Raw genomic sequence first — 21,683 nt, 5'->3', positions numbered from 1 at the left:
AGGAGTCGTCAGTTGTCCACTAGTTGCATGCCGCTCTACATGCTCCTTGCACAAAATAATATGAAGATCGAAATAACAGAGTTGGCTCTCTCAATTTTCAAAGATCGAAGGTGGGAGTTACTGTCTTTATTCCTCTTTTACAGTTTACATAGCTGCTTTCCTCACTTTCCTTCTTCAAGGATTAGAAGCGACACCCAAGAATAATAACAAAAATTTCTTTCCTTTTTTGAAAACAAAATTTTCTCTTATTTTCAATGAAAACCCTACTCTATACACATTTTTGTGTTGAGAATCAATATATTTTTAAAACTTTACCAAATGGATGCAAATCTGATCTATGGTGCAAATTTGCGATGATTCAGCATTTGCACTCTAACAAAATACAACCTTAGGCTCAGTTTGGAAGGAGTATAAATAAAACTGTATACAGTGCAAATATAAGGTTTAGAAATGTCATTTACAAGGTTTTGTATTGAAATTTTCACTAGGCCCAATTTGAGAAAAGTGCAAATACAACTATGCAAGGTTCATGAAAATGATAACATTTGTATTTGTACCCTTCCCAAACGGAGCCTTAGATTTCCTAAATCAAACTAAATTAACACCCAAAGAAAATCATTCACCGATTTTTATTTCATTTGCATTTAATAAGGGGAGGAATCATTTGAAGAGGTATTCCCATTTTTCAATATTAAGAAAGTTTACAAAATGTTTTCCTTTTTGTAAAAAAGATGTGAACCCCATTTTCGTTTGAAGAGTACAATACTGAGGTGTGACCAAGAAAGTATACCAAGATGAAAATAACAATGGACAAAAACAGAAACAAGATTGAAAACGCACTAACAGATGCATCTGTGACAAGGGGTCTCACTATAAAGCACTAGGCTCAAGTTGGTCTCACTATAAAAAAATTGTATTGATAAACCTAGTAGAAGCAACAATGATACCAAACACAACCTTAATGGGAGATTCATCTACAAAATATAAATTAAATAAAAAGCATTTGCTAGTAGACACCTACGGCCTAAAGCATCTTCTGAAAATGTCATCAACTAATAGTTCTCATATGAATTATGAAAGCTGCAATGTCCGATACCAAACCCAACAGGTTCTTCACTGTTTCCATGTTTCACCATTTCTGATGTAATTTGCCTGCCGAGTTAACTCATGTGTTTTCAAATCATCCAAATGAAAAACATCACTCACAATTTAAAATTTGAGGCAATAAGGAAATGGTTGACATTCTTCAAGACTTGCTGTTGAAGAATCTGTACATAGATGAATGGGAGAAGAGATGAGAGTGGTAGAATTAGGGATGACAATTTTCCCTATTTTAACCTAATTTCTTTAACCTAATCGTCAGGAATGGTAGGGGTGGGATTGAAAGGATATCCAACCGAAGATGGGAATGGGGAATAAATTCCCTGTCCTGATCCCCATTATATATATTAAAAATATATTACATATTAAATATGTATATATACAATATTATTTATTAAAATATATTTAAAAATTTTATATTTAAAAAATTCCTCTATTTTAAGAAAATTTATTTTCTAAAAATAATTTCAATTTAAATGTTTCAAGGATTTGGGTCCTTGATGGGGACGAATTCCTGTCAAGAGTTAGGGATGGAGGGTCATTTTTTTCCTTGATGGAGATTAGGATCGGATATAGATTTGTTTTAGAGTTGGGGTTGGGATGGGGAGTATGATCCCCATTCCGTTGCCATATATTCCTAAGGCTTCGTCCATTTTTTGATAAGTTACTTATCTGGATAAATGCAATTACCTGAATACAGTTTTCTTGGGAAACACTTCCCCAGATAAGTACATTTATCCATGCTCTTTTATTTCTCATGTAAATATGGCAATGATCATTTTAGCCATAAAAATCCAATATTAAAAAGGACATTTTTATCCCATTCATGTGTTGGCAACTTTCCCTAGATGAAAATATTTATCCACCTAGGAGATGGCCGGATAAGTAATACCTAAGAAAATAAACTTTCCTTAGTCCCCACATAGATATGAAAAAAAAACATGCTAGACTAATTTTCCCCTCTCAAAATCCAAAAAAAGAACGCTATACGTCTTTAGGATTTGGGGGGCGGGGGAATTGCCCTAATCTGATTATATTTAGGACGAAAACGTCCTTTGTTCAAGGAGTAAAGTGTTCTTTTTATTTTTATTTTTTTTTGAATCAGAAATTAGAGTAGAAGCCATTATAGATTCTATTTTTAATTTGAAAACCCATACCAGCTCTAACTCGGATTTCCATTGTAGTTCACCTCTTCAAATTTAATTCCGGATTCTTTCGCCATGTCTTTTTATTGAGCCATGAATTTAGTAAGTGTAAAGAAAATCTCCAAAGACTCCAACTTTTGATCCTTCCAATACCAAAGAAAATGGAAGAGAACAAGATGAATTTTTACGGTGTTAGATGTCTCAACTTGGTTTTGAGTACTCGTTGAAGGGATGGATGGAGAGATTGAAAATATGCAATCAAACTACTGGAATTGCAGGAGAGCATCAGGAAAATGGTGCTTTTGCTTGAGATCAAATGGCTATGTGAACTAGTAAACTGTAAACCCCTCTAAAACTCAATCACTACTATATAAATGGAGTCTAGATTAGAATATGTTTTTTTGGCACTTGATAGGAGATCTAAATTGAGAAAAATTCAGGAAAATGAGGCCAAATTTGTTTACAACAAAAAGCTGTTCAAAAATTCAAAATACATTGTGGGTCTTAGTCTCACAGTGAGATGTGCCGAGACAGATCATGCCGAATGCCTCCCACATATCCCATTTGCAAGAAAAATAGGATGAGAGACGGAATGGGCTGCCCACAGGGAGCCTCCCACAGTCGCCCCACAGCTCATCTCCCCCATTTAATGGGAACATCTCCCGTCCTTGTAATGGGTTTCATTTCAGAGTAAAATAATTAAAGGGCTAATAATAAGGGGGGCTGGAATTCAGGATTATGCATCCCTTTTGGATTCAAAAACACTTGGAAACTCTTAACATCTAGAAATTTTGAGTCACAGGAGCCAGGGTACTGTTAGTAATTAATTATTTTTATGAGAATGATGACAACTGGGACTCTGGGAGACAGCCACAGCAAGTTGGTCGTCATCTGGTAGATTAAACATTGAGTAACGTTTCAAATGTCACTATTTCAATAAAATATTTATATTATTATTGGGAATCCGCCCGAACTCATCTGGGTTAGCAGTGCTTTAGCTAGTGTAATCTCTTTCAGAAACTGTGCCAAGTTAATCCGGAAAAGGACTATCGACTTCAACTTCTGTCTGGTTGTAGGTTCATTGCCATAAGAGGTTGGGCTGCTCCTCTTCCCAGGTTCGAAAATCATATTCCAAAATCTCTGTTCTGTTTAATCAGCTTTTTCTTGATTCAGTTTCTTACTAGCTCCATCTGTGGATTTTAGCATAAAATTACTGTAACAAAGCCCCAAATTTCGTCAACTTCGTTGGATGATCTTTGTAGCTCTCGACAGCCCTCTCTTGAATTTCTCAATTATGAATTTATGATCTCTCTCTCTCTCTCTCTCTCTCTCTCTCTCATTCACACACAAACATACATGTTCAATGTTCTTAACTCAGGTTAATGAAAATCAATGTTTTGATTTGCAATTTTCGACCTTTTAATCATACCTTTCTTTCTTCAACTGTTTAAGCTAATTTCATTTGCAGCAGTATACAAGTGCATGAGAATGCCAAGTTTCGGTTCACCTTTGCTCTGGGTTATACTTCACTTCAGGCTATTTTAATTCATCTATAATGCAAATAAAAGAATTAAGGTTAAAACTAAAAAAAAAAAAAAAATAATTGCACTCAAATACTTTTGCAAAACTGCAAATGAAACTGCATAGACCTTAATGATTTGGGGCTTGGCAATAAGTAAATCTTTATATTTTGCCGTTTTAAGGCAAGCTTTGTATTAACAAATTTCCTTATAATGATATGGAGCTTTGGCTAACTTTACAGGGCCAGAGAAGCCATAGCAACCTGGGCTCCTAGCAGATTGAGTTATTTGTTAATTTGTTGGGTATTCTGTTGATGCTTATAATGACATGGCTTTTACTTTCCAACTCCAAAGACCATGGCAGATGGAGTCCAGGAGACTGATTCTGCTGATGCTTATAATAGGTTCAGCTGCTTTGGTGTTTCAGTTTCTATGTCTTCCCTATGCAAGCATTTTGTTCTCTATACTACCTGCTTTTAGGCATCCAGTACTTGGAAGAAGCAGCTTTCAAACGGGAGATTCATCTCCTACACATGTGATAGTCGGAAACTTGCCCCTTTTAAATGATTCAAATTTCACTGACTCATCTTTGGTTCCTGGAGTGGTAAAGGGTTCGGTTATGGGGAGGAGAACTGAGAATATGAAAGAATCAAGTAAGGATCCAGAGGATGATTATGCATCAGAAGAGGTCCTCGGCCAAGGATATGATTCAGAATTAGATGACGTTGAGAACACATATGATGAGCCTTCATTTGGAAAATCTGAACCCCTGGTTATGAATTCCAAATTCAATAAAAATGGTTCAGGAAGTGTTTCTACATTAGAAAAAACCAGAGAACCTGGGGTTTTCCTTTCAAAAGAAGAAGATACGAAATCAGTTGATTTGTTATCCAATGATACTTTGAAGTCAGATATCAGTTCGGCATTGGATAAATTTGGAAATCTGAATACTAGTGTGGGATCACCTTCTTTCCGTAACTTGGACCTTGTTAGAAACTTGGATGAAGATTCAATCACTTCAAGCAATAGTTCTAAAATTACCAGTAACATCATGAAGAAGAAGACTGGGGGGATGCCACCAATCTCAATCTCCCAAATGAACAGATTATTATTTGATAGCCGTGTTTCCTCCAAGCCAATGGTATGAATTTGGATTTTGAGGTCTTTTAAGACAGTTCAGTGTTTTTGAATTGATAGTTGACTTCTTCACTTGATTTTCTTTTATTCTGTAGTTGAAGGAACAACAGTTTTCAGTCCGTGACAGGGAACTTCTATCTGCAAAATCACAGATTGAGATGGCTCCTATTATAAGGAATGATCCAGAACTCCATGCTTCTGTTTTTCGCAATATCTCTATGTTTAAAAGGTAATATACATTGTCTAAGTGGTGGTACAAGTACTGTGGAATTCCTTAGACATTCTGAATAAGAGGATTTTAAGAATATGAAATTTTTTTCCTAATGCTTATGTAGGAGTTATGGATTGATGGAACGAATACTCAAAGTCTATGTCTATACAGAAGGTGAAAAACCAATATTCCATCAGCCAAAACTGAAGGGAATATATGCTTCTGAAGGATGGTTTATGAAGTTGATGGAAGCAAACAAAAAATTTGTTGTGAAGGACCCCAGAAAAGCTCATCTGTTTTACTTACCCTTTAGTTCAACAAGAGTACGAACGATGTTGCATAAATATAAAAATTTCCACACTGCGAGGAACCTAGCTGAGTATTTGAACAAATATGTGGACATGATTGCAGCAAAATATCGTTTTTGGAACAGAACTGGTGGAGCAGATCATTTTCTTGTTGCATCCCATGACTGGGTATGCTTCCCATGCCTTACTTTTATTAGCTAAATTACAGCTTGTGATTTCTGTTATATTGGGGAACTACATACATTGAATATGGATTAAAGCATGACATTCCATTTATATATCTAATAAAACTGGACATTGTCAGGCCCTCAAAATAACAAGGCAGCATATGGGTAATTGCATCAGAGCCCTATGCAATAGCAACGTTGCCAGCGGATTTCAAGTAGGAAAGGATGTGAGCTTTCCGGTGACATTTGTAAGCAATTCAACGGACCCTTTAGGTGATCGTGGAGGCAAATCCCCATCTGAGAGGCCAATTCTGGCATTCTTTGCAGGAAACATGCATGGATATCTCCGTCCAATCCTACTGCAATATTGGGAGAACAATGATCCTGAGATGAAAATATTTGGTCCAATGCCTCGGGATGATGAGGGAAAAATGAGTTACATACAACACATGAAGAGCAGTAAGTATTGCATCTGTGCTAGGGGTTTTGAAGTCCACACTCCTCGAGTGGTAGAAGCAATCTTCTATGAGTGTGTTCCTGTGATCCTATCCGATAACTATGTGCCTCCATTCTTTGAGGTTTTAGATTGGCAAGCATTTGCTGTCTTCATCCCAGAGAAAGATATTCCAAACTTGAAGAACATACTCCTTTCAATTCCAGAGGAGGTGTATCTTGCAATGCAGCTAAGGGTGAAGAAGGTGCAACAGCATTTTCTTTGGCACAGTCAGCCAGTAAAGTATGACATATTTCATATGACTCTTCATTCAATTTGGAGCAATAGAATGTATCGAATGAAGCCCAGATAATGATGTGATAAAGCTTTCAGATTCTAAGATGTGGGAGCAGGAGGAGCTTAGTCCAAGCAGTGACTCTGCTACCCAACCAGAAACCATGTGGAGGTGGTCCAGGAGTGGAGTATTTTGCCGAATAATAGTTTCTAACTCAATTGCAGTGCAACACAGGTTGGGTTTGATCATTAATATAGTGTTCTATAAAATGCCATAATTGCTCTCATAATTTATTGACAGTGGATATGGCACTGAACAGAACAGGATGGCGAAACAGGATTCCTGACTTGATATATATAGCTGTGGCAAGAATTAGAAGATGATAACAAAAGAACCATGATGGTTGTCTGGGACTTTCAATTCATATTCCATAGGAGATGGATGTAGAATTACAGACAACCAATTAAATGATTGATCCATACGGTTCAAAATGGTACTAAAATCCCTGTTTACATTGTCCTTTTGTAGTTTAAGGTTTCTAATCGCTAATGTCCGATGCTTATAGGATATTTTCTATCTAAACTCTGAAGCTTTTGAGGAAGTATGACATCTCTCTTGATACTTAATGGGATCTTTTGTCATTTATTCCAGAGTAAAAAGAAGGGATGGCAAACTGGTAGAGTACCCACAAAAATTGCTCTTTTATCAATTCCCAAATCCATGCGCAACACCCTTGATCACAAACCCGTCCTACTCCTGTTTAAGTTTTCCTCCTAGTTTCTCAAATCTATCGTGACTCATGACCTGTCTCACCCGATTATCATTTAATCAGGTGGGATTAAATGGGTCGGTTCAGGTCGTATCAGAAAATCATTAAAAAAACCGCATTGATTAGCATCCAATATACATAGCAAAGCCTCACTAAATTAAAGTATACGAAAGTTTTCTTCAAATTCATAACGACACTCAACTTAAAAAAAAAAAAAAACTTTAAATTGAAATTTGTGAAAATTCCATTTTAGTATCTTAAATTTTGGAGGTAGTGTGAAGTTAGTAACCGAACTCTCAAATGTGTTACTGCAGTACCCGAACTTCAAATGTGTTACTGCAGTACCCGAACTTTCAAGTAGAACGACATAAATAGCCCTTATAGTGTGAAAAAGAGAGTATTTTTTTTTTCAAAATGGCGATAGTGTCCATTTGAAAACCCTTATTCGTTCAGACAGTGAATCATTGCTCATTAAATCATCTATGTAATGTTCTAAGTTGCAACATTCGTTTCCCATGGGTTTGCTTGTGAAATCTTTGCCAGAAAGGACTTAGACGATGTTTCTAGTCACCATCGGCAATCAAGATAGGACAATATTCATGGCTAAGGGCTCACTCAACTGAACCGAATGCCCGGAGACTGAGCACTATTGTTGTTGCAAGCGACGACAGCCATTGCAACTTTCCGCAGCCTCCAACTTTCGAATGGCTTCCAAAGTTAAGGGGCCTTGAACAGCCACCACCTGGTATTTACTTCGAGCTCACGTTGCCCCTAAAATGGGGAGATAATCAAGACGTCGGTAGCGGTGGTGCAAGAGAGAGGATTAGAGAGATTTTTGCCATCTACCTAGAACACCACTGCTGGTATTCACAAAAGCCCTCACCAACTTACTGGCAAGTGGATTCTCTCTGATCGAAGACCTACACCCTCAATTACCAACTCCTTTTCAACTCCTCGGCCAAGAGATCGTTCTATGGAAAGATAACCACCAATGAGTGGATTCTCTTTGATTGAAAACCTAGTAGACCCTCGATTACCAATTCTGTTTCAATGAGTGGATCCTCGGCCGAGAGGTCATTCTATGGAAAGACAGAACCGCTGACGTGATGGTAGAGTGGCCATAGGCCCTCGTTTGATCCTCAACATGTTGGAATATCCAATGGCCATGTGACAAGCCACATGTTGATGAAAGATGATTATCTTATGGTTATCTCTATGCAATACTTTCACACACAATCATTCACTTCTTTTTCTCAAATTATTATCTATTTATTTATTTTCTATAAAAAGAAATTTATTTGATTGTTTATTTGAAAATGTTTTTATGCATGAAGATACCAGCATGTTGGATTATTCTGGATACAAGTTCCAGCTCTTATTGGGTCAATGGATTTCCATTTGACCCGGTCTAGACTGGATGACCATGTGGTTAGATCCTTGGTTAGTATGAGACATTTGTCTCAATCTGGAGAGGCCTTAACTTGGTTTTCCCTCCAAACGTTCAAGTTGGTTAAGTTCTCTCCTCAAAACAAGAAAGGGAATGTTGGGGAAAGACCTATATACATGGCTATCACAAAGATAGCAAGGTGTGAAAATTAAGATAACTTGGAAGGTCAAGCAACCTCCAAATTTTGGCCCCATCCAGTTTTGACAGTTCCCTCTTGCATTTTGTTTGAGATCCTATCTTGTGCATTTGTTTCTTTTTCTCTTTGTATGCAGGTTTGGTGCACCTAAGTATCAACGCCCATCTCTGTATCTGCTCAGTCCAACATGAGTGGACCGCCTTCCGCGATAAATTCCCTCACTGACTTTCTCCCCTCTCTGTACCATTGTCATCTCTCTTCAGCTTTGTACTTTCTAGTTTAAATTTCATGGTAGCTTTGAGTGGAGAATGATTAATGTTATTAGCTAAACAGAGTTTGTCAACAATATGGTATTGATGCATTTCTCTTCTTTTTCCCCCTTCCTACAACGTTTTCCTGTGGCTAACTCTCTCATCTCTAAAAGCAAATCTTGATTGTGAACTCAAAGGCAAAATGGTGAGCAAGGGCTGAAGGAATGGATTGAAAGAAGAAATGGGCGGTTTGTTTACCTCCTTCTCACCAAACCCTGTTCTTTGCGCCCTCATCTGCTCACAAGGACTTCCACCGAACAAATAACCATTCCCACCAAATCCAATGAAACTAGAATCTCCCAACTCTGCTTTGCCTGTCTCTTGCTAGATGAAAGAGGAGCGCAACGAGAGATGAACTGCAAACCATGAGCAGACAACACATCTAGATCCATATCAGTCACCAGCGAAGATCCTAGAATGACTTCAAATTGGGGTTGGGGTGGATCACCATCTCCCTCATCGTCTCCATCTCCCTTATCAACAAAGGCATTATGAAGGTTTCTAACTTCTAGAGGAACATAGCATTTCCGATGATGAAATCACTGCCGCCACTACAATAGGGTTTATGATGGCAAAAAACAAAGGGAAAAGGGATATTAGAGTTTCCTTCGCAAACAAAGGGAAAAGGGATATTAGAGTTTCCTTCACTCCTTTTAGCTCTTTTTGGATCTAGAAAATCATTGCCATCCCTGCAACTTCCAATAGTGGCGGTGAACAATAAGTGTATTTTAGGAATTTAAATTAATTACCACTCATATGATGTCACATGTGAGCAAAGTGTGACGAAAAATTAACAACGGGAGGTTTTAGATAGTTATCAGAAAACTTAAGGGTACTTTAAGACAATAGCTAAACATTAAGGGTGGAGTTAGTGAATTAGCTAAACAGTAGTAGTTTAAGGAAATTGCCTTTTATAACATTCAATTAGGCATAATTTTATAAATAGTATTTTAAAATTAAACTAGGGATAATTTTGTTATAAAAATATCGAATAACTGCTTATTGTATAAGTACTTAAAAAAGTTGAAAATTTGGGCTTAAAAATGAGCACTTATTTTTAAAAGGGAAATTGTCTAAAACTCACGAGTTTTCAACATTTCTCTTAAACCCACCACAACTTTTCAAATGTCTAAAACTCACACAAACAAACACAATCAAATCCCATATGAATCCAGTACAAAGAGAATCCACCCCAACTTGTTTTAATGCAAATGGATCATATTTTGAATCCATCTGATTTGAATGAATTAAAAAAAATCAATTCCATTCTCAAATAACGGATTTTTGGAAAGATCTTAAAAGAACTTAAAAGAGCCATTTTAGACCTCAAAATAAGGCAAAAAAAATCAAGAATATACAACATCACTTGATATTGGTGACGCCATTCACAAATTCATTAAATCATAAATAGAATAATAAGAAATATTGATGTGATACTGTTTGACTAAAAAATTGAAAAATTACAAATGAATGCCATTGAATAAACTACAAGCTATTTAATATATAAATTAATAAATATTGAAGCCTCCAAGAGAGCTTCATTAGCTTACAGTAGTTTTGAAAGTCAAAACATCTCTTATTTGCGCTATCTTAATTGAATCTAGACTGAGATCGGCTTAGTCAGTGCAAGACCCATTCGGACACCGTTCAAACAGTTTTTACAGCCTTGCATTGAGAACATATCCATACTTATGTATGGTATTTTATTCAATGGGAGATATTATCAATGCAAGGCTATACAGGTTGTTGGAATGGGCCCTGCACTGTCTGAATCCGTTTCATCCAGATCTGTCCCATTTGTGACTACTGGATTGGAGTGATTTATAACTCAAATAAATCTTGATCAATAATCGTTCATTTGTCTAGAGTTGGACTTCAGGACAAATTCCTCTCAATGTGTGGAAGACAAATTTCTCCAGAAGTCACTCTTTCTCTAATAAACTATCCACTTCAATGTGCTTAATTTGGTCATGCTGGATTAGGTTATGGGCAATGTTAATTGCTGCCTGGTTATCACAGTACAACATCATAGGTTCTTCTGCCTATACACCAATTTATTCTAATAGGAAACGGATCCAAAGAAGTTTTGAAGCTCCATGTGCCATGGCCCTGTATTCAGCTTCAACACTTGATCTTGCCACCACTATTTGTTTCTTACTCTTCCACGAGACAAGGTTACCCCCAACAAGGGTGCACACTCCTGAAATTGATCTCCTGTCATCAAGGCATCCTGCCCAATCTGCATTTGTATAAGCCTCTAGTTTCAATTTTCCATGATTAGTAAACAATATGCCTCTGCTCGGGTGTCCCTTCAGATAAGCAAGAATCCTGTCAACTGCCTCCCAATGCTGGACTCGTGGAACATGCATGTATTGACTTACCACATTTACTGCATAGGAAATGTCTGGTCTTGTCATACACAAGTATAGCAGTCAACCCACAAGTCTCTAATATCTCCCAATGTCCTTTACTGTCTCACCTTCTGATGCATTGATTCTATGGTTCTAATCAATAGGGGTACTGATTGCCTTCGTTCTGAGCTTCCCTATCTCTTGAAGAATATCCAAGACATACTTCCTTTGAGAGATAAAAATTCTATGTTTTGGTCATGCAACTTCAATGCCTAAGAAGTATCTCAGTTCTCCATGATCATTGATTTCAAATTCTTTTTGTAGACTTCTTTTCAGACAATTAATCTCACTTAGGTCATTCCCCGTGACAACAATATCATCCACATAAACAATTAGGACTGACACCAAAGATCCCCTTCGCTTCAAACAAGGTATGATCGGATTGAGTCTGAGTGTAGCCAAAAACAATCAAGGCCTTTCTGAATCTACCAAACCATTCTTTGGGAGATTGTTTCAAGCCATAAAGTGACTTCTTAAGCCTACATACCTTTCCCTTTTCAGCATCACTGTAGAAACCAACAGGAAGATCCATATACACTTCCTCTTGTAGATCCCCATTTAGGAAAGTGTTCTTCACATCAAGTTGAAACAAGAGCTAAGAGTATGAGGCAACATGAGAAAGAAGTATCCGAATAGATGTCATCTTTGCAAATAGTGCAAAGGTCTCTAAGTAACCAATGCTATAGGTTTGTGTGTACCATTTTGCAACAAGTCTTGCCTTGTATCTTTCTATATTTCCATATGCCTTAAATTTTACTGTGTAAACCCATTTGCATCCAACTGTCTCCTTTCCCTTTGGTAGATCTACAATGTCCTATGTCTGATTCTTAATCAAAGCTGTCATTTCTTCCCGCATAACTGTCTTCCACTCAGGTTTGGAGAGAGTCTCACTAACACCCTTGGGTATAGACATAGAGTCAAGAGAGGAAAGAAAAGAACGATAGGAAGGAGAAAATCCATTGTAGGATAAGTACTATGAAATACAATGAGTAGTACACTTTCTCTTCCCTTTTCTAAGAGCAATAGCAAGATCGAGGTTATTTGTAATAGGGTTAGTAGAATCAATGGGAACTGAAATAGTAGCGGGACCAAGAGGAATACCTGAATCCATGCCAACTGAATATGGAGTCTCCAAGGAATTGATAGGAAGTGATGTGAGTTTTATTGTAGTGGAATCAACCTCCTTGTGAAGTCTCTATTGTAAGTAATGCTGAGAAATAGGATGCAAAGGAAGTGGTAAGATAGGTGACACAGGAGTAGACATAGGGATTGGAACTGGGAGAGGAATAGACTGGTGATTCACTTCCCCAAAACACTCCCCATGAGAATGATTCTTTGAGAAGAAGTATGTGGGTTCAAAAAAGGTGACATCCATGGTAACATACCGGCTCCTAGAGGCTGGATCATAGTAGCAGTACCCTTTCTAATTTTCTGCATATCTAAGTAAAACACACTTTTTTGCCTTGAGATCAAGCTTCGAGTGGGGAGGACCAAGGATATGTGCAAAGCAGACACACCCAAACACCCTAAGAGGAATATGAAACATCTCCTCCTTAAGAAAAATGAGATTGAATGGGGTGATGAATCCAACTATACGAGAGGGCACCCTGTTAATCAGATATACTGCTGTGAGAACTACATCATCCCAAAACCGAACCAAAACTGTAAATGTGATCATCATGCTTCTTGCAATCTCAACAATGTGTCTGTTCTTCCTTTCTACAACACCATTCTGTTGTGGACTGTAGGGACAACTGCTCTGATGGACAACACCATATTCTAACAGATATGAGGCAAAGTGTTTTTCAAAATATTCCCTGGCATTGTCTGATCTGAACACCTTTATTCTTGTTCCAAACTGTGTTAGTACCATCTGATGAAATTGCCTCACCAAGGATGGTACTTGATTGCGGGATCTCATCAAGTAAATCCAAGAGTATCGTGAGAAATCATCCACAAGAGAAAAAATTAATAGCTTCCCATAGAATGAACATGGTAAGGTCCCCACACATCAGAATGAATAACATCAAAAGAAGAAGAACATATTTTATTAGTAGGTTTAAATGAATGTCTACAATGCTTTCTAAGTTGACAACTTTCACACTCTAGACTTGACAAACTAACATACTCAAAAAGTTTTGGAAACAAAACACTTAAAGAAGAAAAATGTAAATGGCATTATGCCAAAGCATAATTTGACCCACAAACCCAGACTCACTATCCCTACTGACATGATGACTATAATGAAAAGGAAGCACATTCAGGAGGTAGATCCTATTCACTTCACGACCACTCCCAATCATTTTCTTTGAATTCAGATATTGTAAAATATAATGACCAGGAGAAAAAATTATTGAGCAGTTTAGGTTCTTAATCAAACTACTAACAGATAACAAATTAGTGCTCAATCTGGGAACATGAAGGACAGGGTAGAGAAATAGAACTACTAATCTTGACAGATCCCTTTCTAGCAATGGGAACATAGGATCTATCAGTTGTGGAGACCCTATCTCTGCTAGAACAGATCTGGTAAGAAGAGAAAATAGTAGAGCTATGAGTCATGTGCTTTGAGGCTCCAGAATCTATAATCCAAAGAGGTCCCTCATTACTTGAATTAGAAACATAATTTGCAGTGATGTGTGAACTACCTATGTGAGCAAAGGAAGTAGAGTGAACTCCACTAGTACCAGTTGTACCTTGCTGTCCACTTACTACTGAATTGGAATTTTCTGTATCCCCCTATTTCAGAAGTTGCCTATACCTCTCAACTTCAGCCCTTACTGCAACAGCTGCAACAGACTCCAAAGCAACTGTAGTAGGAGGGGCCGGAATGTCACCAGTAACTGCCATGTGAGCATTTCCCTTTTTTTTTTTAGTATAAATGGCACAAGATGTGGGTGAAGTTTTCAACAAGTATCTCTTGTGTGTTTAGGCTTCTTACACTAGTCACAGATCAAATATCTTTTATCTTCCTTATTGATTTCACTACCACCCCGATCTCCACTTTGTTTAGGTTTCACAATACTTACCATGGCAGATTGATCAAAAATAGGATTTTTCATCATCACATCTCTCCTGCTCTCCTCCATTGACACAAAGGCATATGCCTGGAAAAGGGTAGCACTGTCCCTGGAAAGAAGATGCTGTCTTGTAATATCATATTCAGGATTAAGGCCAACAAAAAATTCAAACACCCTATATTTCTATAGATGTTTCTGATAGGTAGCTGCATCTTTAGTGGTTTCCCAAGCAAATGTCTCCAAATGGTTAATCTCTTGCCATAGGATTTTAAGGGTTGAAAAAAGGCTGTAACAGGTCTATCTCCCTACCTTGTAGAAATAATCTAATTTCTCAACTAATAAGCCCTAGCAACACTCACTCTGTGAATAGGTTTCTACAACTCCATCCCATATTTCCTTAGCTGTATTTGTCCATAAAAAATTTTACTTATATGGGGCAACATGGAAATACACAACTAAGTCATCACCATATAATTCTCCTGTACCCACCGAGAGTTGCTAGTTTTGGGTTTCACTTCTTTACCAGTGATATACCCTAATTTCTCACGAGCACCAATGGCCATCTTTGCAGATTGTGACAATTCCAAGTAATTTGCACCATCCAACCTAACTGTAGTAATGGTCCCAGTCCTGAAAAGGTCTCCATCACCTCCTCCCACAGGTCCCATTTCACTCCTGGGCTTATTTTCAACTCCGTGACTCTCCATGCTTCTCAAAAAGTGTAAAGAAAATAACTGAAATATGTAAGAAAGATCAAACAAAATACTTCTAGAACCAACAACACCTTTCTGATGTCCTAGACTGTCTTTCCACAAAAGATTCATTTTCTGTGGGACGAGAGAAGAGAGAGAAGAGGCAACCACTCTCTCTAGAAGCCTCCAAATCAGGCAGGACTTGAACCACCCCTTACAAAAAACTCCAAGGAACCCTAAAAAATTAGGGTGCCACTTCCTAGGTCAAAATTGAAGAGTCCAACAGAAACATGATTCTTCCCCTTTCTCTAGTTTTTCTTGATTTTGATGAGAAAACCTAGATCAACTATAGGGCAAATAGGTCCACCAAAAAATAAAAAAACTGGGCTTACTTGAGATCTTTGATCAACCTCTTAAATCACCATGCAGTTGACCGATCTAGGGCTGCATGAGAAAACAACTCAAGGAACCTTCAACCTGGCTCTAATACCAAGTAGAAATCACTGATCACAGATTTAGTTGAATTTCTTGTGAAGGGAAAGAGGAGGAAGATGAAGATTTTAGCAGTAGAGAAGAAAAAAGGAGGAGAAAAGAGTAGGAAATCAACTGGGATTCTTAGATAAAACCTAGCCGCCAACCCGTCCTTATCATTTATACTTAACTTAAAGGATGAAATATACAAGGATGCCCTTAGTAGGGTGGCTACTAATGCAACTAAACAGTCACAACTTAAATACATAAACTAATGGGCCTAAAGCCCAACAACTTCCTAACTAAATAACTTAAAATAAGAATAAAAACAACTAGGCGCAACTCAACATTATGCGCCTAGTATTCTTATTCATTCTTTTAGAACACTCTTTGGCTCTTGGACCAAGTGGGCTCACTCCTAAGCTTCTTCACACTTGGACAAGTAGAAAGGTCTTAGGGACAATGATACTCACAAGGGATTAATTCAAGGAATTCTTTATTAGCTCAAAGATAAGAGTAGAAGACTCAATCTTTTACACCTTATTCTCTACTTTGATTACTCATTGGATGCCTCTTGCAAATGGATAAGGGGCCCTATTTATAGGCAATCCCATCTACTTTAGGGTGCAATTCTAATTGTCCATTTTCTACCTCCTTACCATAGTAATTAGATTGCACCTCGTTATCCTACCCATAAGTTTATCACTTCCTTATATCAACCATACATTCCAACTCCTTTGGTAGGAGCTTCTATGAAACTCCTTAGGATGTTCCCTCTTTGGAATATTACAATATTTTTACAAAGGATAAGCCTAGCATATTATAGACTTCAACTCCTCTACAAAATTCTAGAATATATGCTCAAGGAAGTACAAGACTCTTCAAGAAAACTCTAGAAGACTTTAGGTTGCATGAAATTAATCTAAAATGCTCTACCATTTCCTTAGTATGTCTACAAGTTTCTTATAAAGTCTCTAAAAACCTATAGCCTTCAATTCCACTATAGCTCTATTCAGGTAGGCCCTGGCATTCTCCCCCATTTGATTGTGCAACATCCTTAGTGTAGTCTTTGTTCAATTGCTTAATAAGTTGTTGATGCCTTGCTTAGGCCTCAGTTCGTTTCCATGTAATCTTGAACTCTATAATAAGCCTCTTCACATGACTAAGTACTTGGTGGTAATCCCTCTGCAAAGCCAATGACACGATCACCTATAACCTCCTTTGGCACCCATTTAGACTTAGTTGTTGCCTTCATTGTTGCCAATGCATCCTCTTGTCCAGGTCTTGGACCGCTAACTTGTTGCCTTTCATGTGTTTGTGGATTGGTTTCTATTCTCATTTTTACCTTGGCCTTGTTCTTGGCTCTTTTCATGTCCATGGCCATGGTCTTGGCCCATGCCTTCACCTTAGCAATTTGTCACTCCTAAGTGTATAGTTGAGAAAGTATTTGTGGTTGCTCCTTTACTACCCACTATTGGTACCATGCATGGTGCCTTGTTGTCCTTGATTCATATCATCCAGGCATGGCTTGGACAGAAATGGTATAAGAAGTCCATATCCAAGACCTACCTGTAATCATCCATGGGCACCATAGTGATTTCCATAATGCCTTGCCAGTTCCTGATCTTTAGGCTCATTCCTTGAGCTACTCCTTTAATCTCTAGTGCCTCAAAGTTGACTGCCTTCAATCACCCTAATCCATTGGTGATGCTTAAGCTTAATTGGTTTACTTACTTTTACTAAGAAGAAGTTGTGTGTATATTTTATGTCAATCATGGCTTGGGTGTACTTTCCCTTCATGACTATGTCCATGTACATCAACCTAACCTTAGACTTACTCTTCTCCATAGGTGTCTTGTCTAACTTTAATTTTCACATTGTGAAGCAATTGTTACCTTATTCTCTTTACTCTTCTCTTGGTATTTCTTCTATTTTGATTTGGAAGTTAAGGTGTGTTGAAAGCTTGTTTGTTGGAGAAATTCTAGACAAAGTGGTTATCATCACATAGGAAGCACTTCAATGGATTATTTTCTTTATTCTTGTCCATGTCCTTTCCAATCCTCACTTATTTGGTTCTTGTTACCTTATGATTGTGGCTTGGTAGGGTCCTTTTTGGAGTCTATTGTGCATCTCCCCACCTTTGCCCTACTTACTTTCAAGTATGGGTCCTTAATTTCCCTTTCATACCCTCTTAGTTGCTTTGCCATTGTCATTGCACTAGCCAAGGCCCATATATCATGATGTCTTAACTAGACATGGAAATTTGCCCCATCCCTGTGGGGCTTTACCTTTCCATCACTAATCAGGGTTCGAGTGGGTTCGAGAAACCTAAAATTTTAGGGATCAAGGATAGGGAATGTATGGTATTTGTCAAGACCATCTCATCCCCAGCCTTGAACCCACTTTATGTTGAACTAGACTCCTTGTTAGAATGACCAAGGTGGGTCAGTGCAAATTCATGTATCCTTGTTCTCCATAGGAATGGGGATGGGGTTGGGATTTCTAGCCCTAGTAGAGGGAGAGGGGGGGGGATAGAGCAGGGTATTTGAGTTCAAGGTCAAGGATGGGGCAAGCCAAACCCGCCCCCACAACACCCTATTGACATTCTTAGTCTTAACTCCTTTCGTGCCTTTGGTTAAGGGTCATTTAGGAACAGGAACAAGAACAAGAAGACCTTTCCTAACACATCTTATGTTTTGAGTATGGACATTGAAAATTTGTCAATGTAGTTCCTTAAGTTGCTCATATGCTTGAGATGTTGTAGGTTCTTCCTAGCCACAAACTCCACATTGTCAAGATAAAACTACCTATTTATCTCCCTCTTGACCTCTGGCTCATGAGTTTATGGTGTAGGTGCCTTACTCCATGTCCATGCACTGCCTACAAAACGAAAGCATGACCATGTTGGTTAGGTATAGGGCAACAATGTTTACTTATGTTGCATTGGCATCTTATTTTCCATGGATCTTCTCCATAGGGTGTGCTCAACCTTCATCTCTTGTTTGTGCATAGTGTTTGGCCTCCATGCACTTGGCCACATTGAACTAAACTACTCTATGTCCTCCTTGGCCACATTAACGGCCACCTCAACTTTGGCATGTTTGATCCACTTTTCAAAGGATGGTTCTCCTTCGTTTAGTGTCAAAGCTCTAGATCTGGCTTCTCGCATATAGCATATGTTCCAGATCTAGAGTTCCTCTTATCACCAAACATTAAGTGAACTCAAATCTATCTTTCAAATAAATTCTTAGCATCTTTTTTGTCAGGTTTTGATTTGACCATTTTTTTGTTGTGTTGATCTCAGATCTACTATTTGCGTTCAAATAAATTCTTATCACCACGTCATTGATGAAGGTGAGAAAGGTTGACAAACTTGGGATAATATGTTTTCTGTTAAATTTTCTCAGAAAACAAATAGAAAATGGATTTTGACCATACCATTTCTCAGGAAACAAACATTGGATGCAAAATTGGGAAAAAAATATATTCCTTTCTCGCCAAGACATACCGCTTTAAACCTCCCTAAAATCTATTAAAGTGTCCAAGACATACCGCTTCAAACCTCCCTAATAACTACCTTTCTAGTGAAATCAAATCATATATCTTCAACTTCCAAATCTGCAACAACTAAACCTATGCAATAATAGAGATTTCTGAATTTGGCATCTCTTATAACAATGTTTTTTCTTAATTATCTTCCAATTATTTCAATCAGTCCACCTACTCCTCAACCGTTTTATGGAAAAAGAAACATACTAGGATTCATTATAGGCCGCTGCATTCTACAGTTTTTGTTTATTTCTACCCTACTAATTCTTTTATGCTTGAAATGGGAAGGCAATAATGGCTTTTTTGGGAAATCACAAAATTGTGAAAGGTCGGTATAAAAAGTGGTTCCAGGAGCCAAGATAAGAATAACAAGCTTGTTTTCACTTATATAATCTAGCAATGCTAATTAATTTCTTGGTCCAATCCTACTATCACTTCAAATTTCAATGCAATATCATAATTCTTTCCCTAATAAGTTGATTTTCATACCTGTGTCGTCTTACTCTGATTGTCTGGTGCCCAATTCCAATTCATCCTGCATAAAGGAAAGCATATAGTGCATGTGAATGATCTTTATCTATCATCCAATTAATCCAACTTTCTATTATGTTTAGAAAGAAAAAAATTAACAGCAATTAACTTCCTATTATGTTTAGATATTACCATTTGTAGTAAAAATTTTAAGGTATAAAGCGATTTACAACTTAATAAATGTTTATCCAGTTGGTCCGAATTCCATACTGCAAGTTTTTCTCTTGAATCTTTTTTGATTATATCTAATAAAGTAGCGGTACAAATTAATTGGGTTGGGTTGGGCTAAAGGCTTATCCAAAACAAACCCTAACCCTAAATATGGACCCAAACTGATTTTAAATCCCAAATTTGCTAATCAAAATCTAATTCAACCCCATAAATTGTATAGATTAACTAACTGGTTTATATATGAAGCTAACATCGCCAAGCATGATGTTTAATGGGAATTCGATTCTTCATTGTTTGCTCAGGCATGGTGGAAATCCTACTATATATTATGTGGCATAGATTAACAAAGACATACCTGTGAGGATTTAAATCCTTGATGACTAGTGTTAATACTAGGAGAAATCCGTAAATCTGTAAGAAAAGAAAAGGAATAAAAAAATTAGACATGCATGATAACATCTAATAGACGACACACAGTTCTGGGAGGGGAGTGAGAGCGAGACCTGGTATGGAGTAAAATCACCTCCTGATTTTCATAGTTAATTATTTATTAAAGAAAGAGTTCATATAACATGAGAAAGGAAATGAAATTAAGAATCCCACAGTTTAAAATGGACTAGTTTGGATTCAATGGAGAGAGAGGGGATTTTCTGAGTCCGATAGTTGCACTTAATATATATGAAAAATTAATTACTTTGCACCTTCTTGCAGTGTTAAAATAATAAATTTTCTTTGAATTGCATGGGTATCCCGAGAATGATCCGATCGATCAGGATCATCATTTATCCCCAAACTGTACGTGCCTGTTTTGGGAGCTTCCTTTGCTTGATACATACCCCATTCAGGTCCGTTTGGTTCATAGTTAGAATTGGAATCTCATAATAGATTGCATACTTCTAGTTCCCATTAGAATCGGAATTAGAATAATCCATTTTCATAGTCTGTTTGATTCAGACAATAATGGAAATAGAAATTAGAATTAGTGAGAATGAGATTTCATTTCCAAAGGAAAGACAGGGAATATCATTCCCTCAAATGGGAGAATATCATTCCAGAAAGAATGAAAATGAGGTTCTGAATCTTCTAATTCTGCCCAATCAATAGGAATGGAATAGCTCATTCCAATTCCGATTCCAACCCTCTATTCCCGTGAACCAAACGGGGCCTCAGTGTCTTGAACTCCTAGAGTGGGAAATAAGGCTGCTTATAGAATTGCTAATTTTGCCTTAAAATTTCATGCATACATACCTGATCCTCTATCACTGATTTTTTTTTTTTTTTTTGTGATATTATCAAAAAGGAAATATTGTAACACTGTGTTTTGAATGAATTTTGATCATAAGGCTATTACCCTTATGGCGTTTAGAAAGAATAAAAAAATAGTGCGCTGCACATGATGTGCTTTCGTTAAGGTTGTTGACATGGTGTTGTTTTTATTTTAAGACTTATTCAAATCGTTGGAAATGTAGTGTAGTTCTTCTTATTGTATCGTTTATTAATAAATGAGTTACTTTGTTTTTCTAAACCAAAAAAGTTGAATTCGATAGAATAGAAAATTAAGTCAAAGGTTTTTAAACTTATCACATCGATATTAGGTCCCTTAATTTAATTTTCACGTTAATGCACATTTTTAAAATCGGACCAGACCGGATGGTCGGACTGAAAAACCAGGAATCGGTCACTTGATCAGTTCCATTTTACTTCAAAACCATTGATTTGGCAAAAAACTATTAATTTGGTCAGCAAGCCACTGACCCGGGTGGTCTAACCATCAAACCATCTGACCCGATAACATTTTTTGGCCATTATTTTGAGTTTTAATATATTTTTTTTGTCAGAATGGACCATTCATTCAAAT

General features: G+C 37.3%; 1 protein-coding gene and 1 long non-coding RNA gene across 2 annotated transcripts; one reads left to right on the top strand and one right to left on the bottom strand.

The window, feature by feature from the left end:
- The first annotated feature begins 2,978 nt into the window (after nt 1-2,978).
- Nucleotides 2,979-6,943, top strand: LOC148844134 (putative glycosyltransferase At3g07620). Its single transcript, XM_088957109.1, has 5 exons — nt 2,979-3,361; nt 4,009-4,907; nt 4,999-5,132; nt 5,239-5,590; nt 5,727-6,943. Exons 2-5 carry the CDS (start codon nt 4,095-4,097, stop codon nt 6,393-6,395), a joined length of 1,968 nt encoding a protein of 655 aa, XP_088813235.1. The 5' UTR covers nt 2,979-3,361; nt 4,009-4,094; the 3' UTR covers nt 6,396-6,943.
- A 12,649-nt stretch (nt 6,944-19,592) lies between these two features.
- LOC148844133 (uncharacterized) lies at nt 19,593-20,605 on the bottom strand. The gene is made up of 3 exons (XR_016103119.1): nt 20,329-20,605; nt 20,181-20,236; nt 19,593-19,658 (listed from the first exon to the last, which is right to left on the bottom strand). It is a non-coding gene; the product is annotated as an uncharacterized LOC148844133 (long non-coding RNA).
- Between the last annotated feature and the right edge of the window lie 1,078 nt (nt 20,606-21,683).

This window comes from Nelumbo lutea, chromosome 8 (assembly GCF_056320005.1).
Source record: "Nelumbo lutea isolate HS-2025 chromosome 8, American lotus-T2T, whole genome shotgun sequence".
In the NCBI taxonomy this organism is placed as follows: domain Eukaryota; kingdom Viridiplantae; phylum Streptophyta; class Magnoliopsida; order Proteales; family Nelumbonaceae; genus Nelumbo; species Nelumbo lutea.
Note: the sequence above shows the minus strand (reverse complement) of the source record. Positions and strands in the feature narration are given on the sequence as shown.